Source organism: Diaphorina citri, unplaced genomic scaffold (assembly GCF_000475195.1).
Source record: "Diaphorina citri unplaced genomic scaffold, Diaci psyllid genome assembly version 1.1 scaffold13099, whole genome shotgun sequence".
NCBI classification, from domain to species: domain Eukaryota; kingdom Metazoa; phylum Arthropoda; class Insecta; order Hemiptera; family Psyllidae; genus Diaphorina; species Diaphorina citri.
This window is the reverse complement of record NW_007390468.1, coordinates 1-2,864: the sequence shown is the minus strand read 5'-3', so window position 1 is coordinate 2,864 and position 2,864 is coordinate 1. Positions and strand designations below refer to the sequence as shown.

Here is a 2,864-nt window from a genome sequence, read left to right as displayed (position 1 = left end):
CAAACCAGATAGAAACTAGCCGCGGTTTTTACGAAAACGTTGTAAGTCTGCAAAGTGGTAAAAACTACAAGCAAAAGTACACTTCTTAAGGTTGAAACAAACCCCTAACTATAAAAAAACAGACATATAAAGTTAAATACGTTCAATTCAAGGAAAGGTCGTAATGACTAGTCTAGTTATTAGACCCAGAACAACTTACGATCCCAAGCGTGCGCACGGGTCGCATTATCATCAGGAACTTTCTAAAACACCTTTATAAAGAGTTGTAAGAACTTCAAGTCCAGTGACAAAGGGGTTCTCAATATCAGTAATCCTAAAGGATGATTCATGTAGTACCGTAAGTACAATGAACTAGGAGGATCCCGAAATGGAGACCCTTGTAATGTGTGTGGTAAGACTTCAGGAAGTGTATGTGGTCCGACGAAGAGACCTAACTATGCCGGGTTAGTTAACTGCAAAAGTAAACTCATTTTCTGCTCTGGACCCCTGCAATCTACGTTGTATTCTCACACAGTGGACGTTTCTTCACCTACTGGTTTTTTAGGTTCTAGGCTCGTTGCCTTTGAGTTAATTTAATTTAGGTTAGACTTATGTTTTTGAAATTTCGTTTAACTTTGAGGTATACTTCTGTTTTTCATGGATTGATAGTTCCCTAATATGGTGGGTGGTTTTCGGAGAACTCGAAAGAGTGGATAAAAAAGATTTCTTTATATATCGGTGGAGTAGTTCTTTCGCCATTAGTATCCAAGTTGTACGAAGTTAACTTTGAAGCACAGCCAAATAAAGGGATGAAGCAAAAGGGACATCACCACACATTAGCCAGTGCACCTTTTTATAGTAAAGAACAGAGAAGGAGCGCCTCCTGGGTAGAATGGACGAAGTTACTCCTCTTGTAAGGTTAAACCTGTGGAGCCTATCAGATAATCGTTATTGTGAAGGTGATCTAGTGAAGGGTGATTGGTGGTACAGTTAAACTGTAACTAACCAGGGTTGTGTAGTAATGAACCAGTAAGTCCTATAGCGCTGCAACGGTTTAAGTGTCCAGACTGGTTACTACCACCATTCCCTTGACTCTCTTCTCACACCTCTACTCTCTACTACCCCTCACAACTCTAGAGCGTGCTGTTTTAGTAGGAAAAACCTAGTTAAACCGCAAAAATGAAAAGGGTTAAAGAAAGAGAAAAAGGGTCGTTTAGAACAAAAAAAGACTTTTCCACTTGTTTGGTTGATACTGACACAAATTCACTCGAAAAGTTCTACTCTAATTTTTGACATTGTTTGTCATGAAAAATACTTTGGTGACTAAGATCTTACTAGAGAACAAGAAAGCTACAGGAGTCCAAGTTTACAAGGATGATAAATATTACACCATCAAGTTTAGCAAAGAGCTCATCATATCTGCAGGTGCTGTCAACACACCTCAACTATTATTCCAAAGTGGCATTGGAGACGAGGAATTACTAAAGAAAGAGAATATTGATGTCAAAATGAATTTACCAAGTGTTGGGAAATATCTGTATGATCATCCCTTGTTTGTTGTTCCTGTCCAGATGAACAAACATCATCAAGGCGGACGAAGGAAAAATAGTAAAAAATTCGATTTTGAAAAATATGGTGAAAGTGGTGAAATTTCCAACATGAATAAAATTAAATCTAAATCCACCGAGGATAATACTTTCAAGAACAACTCTAACGCCGCGGCAAGTTTTTTGGACGAAGTTTATAACTACATCACAAAGAGAACAGGAAGTTTGGCAGGGATAGGAGCATTTGACTACATAGCATTTTTAGACACAACAGCTAAAAGTCCTGAAGATCCTAATATTGAAATGATACCATTTTTCTACAAAATGAACGACCTAAATACAATGGAAATGACTCTAAACTTTCTCAACTGGCCGAAGACTATGGTTGACGCGATGTTAGAACCTCTAAAAAAGCATGACATGTTTCTATTCGTTCCAATGTTTCTCAAACCAAAGAGTTTTGGGAACATAACCGTATCCAAAGATGTTTTCTCAAGACCAAAAATTTTCTTAAATTATTATCACGAGGAAGAAGATCTGAATACTTTTGTCAAAGCTGTTCGCATTATTCAGAAATTCATTGCCACAAAGTCATTCAAGGAATACAATTCCAAAATTATAAAGATCCCTGACAGTGTATGCGATGGATTTCACTATGATTCGGATGACTATTGGAAATGTACAATCAAGCGTAGATCCTCTTCTTACTATCATTTGTCATCTACCGCTAGGATGGGTGATAATATTCTAACCTCTGTTGTTAACTATAAACTTCAAGTCCATGGCTTGGAGAATGTTAGAATAGCTGATGCTAGTGTTATGCCGTATACAGTCAATGCTAATATTCATGCTACCTGTGTTATGATAGGAGAGAAGTGTGCGGATCTCATCAAACAATACTGGGAGAAAAGCGTGTAGTCAGGTTGAAACAAAAGTGATGTTTCCGTCGTGTCGGGTCCCTATGCCTGATGCGATTAGTTTTTGTTTTCTCTTTTACGTAGTTTTGTTATCAAAGACTAAAATAGAAATAATTTACTGTAGGTAATAGGTATTTGCCTATTATTATGAGAAAGATCTAATTATGAGCCAAACGATTATTGTCAATTACTTTATTAGAATTTTCCTTTTATTTTCTCATAAAATTATACCTCAACAGGAAGCTAGCTTATCAAAATGTATAGGGTGTTTTTTTTTTTAGAGGTTTGTTTTTTAAACTGCTGTAAGAGACATGCTATTTGAAGAATAGTCATGATGTTTTGTTTTTTTTGGAAAGGCAATTGTATGCCATTTAGTGTTTGAATACTAAGATCGGGCATACCGACCCCTCTAATAGCTCGA

At 36.9% G+C, this 2,864-nt stretch overlaps 1 protein-coding gene across 1 annotated transcript; it reads left to right on the top strand.

The window, feature by feature from the left end:
• Positions 1-1,274: 1,274 nt before the first annotated feature.
• Positions 1,275-2,633, top strand: LOC103522947 (glucose dehydrogenase [FAD, quinone]; the record flags this gene model as incomplete). Its single annotated transcript, XM_008488029.3, is given in 1 exon segment — positions 1,275-2,633. A coding segment is annotated over 1 exon segment (1,170 nt), but the record flags the coding sequence as incomplete, so codon positions are not given.
• Positions 2,634-2,864: the final 231 nt, after the last annotated feature.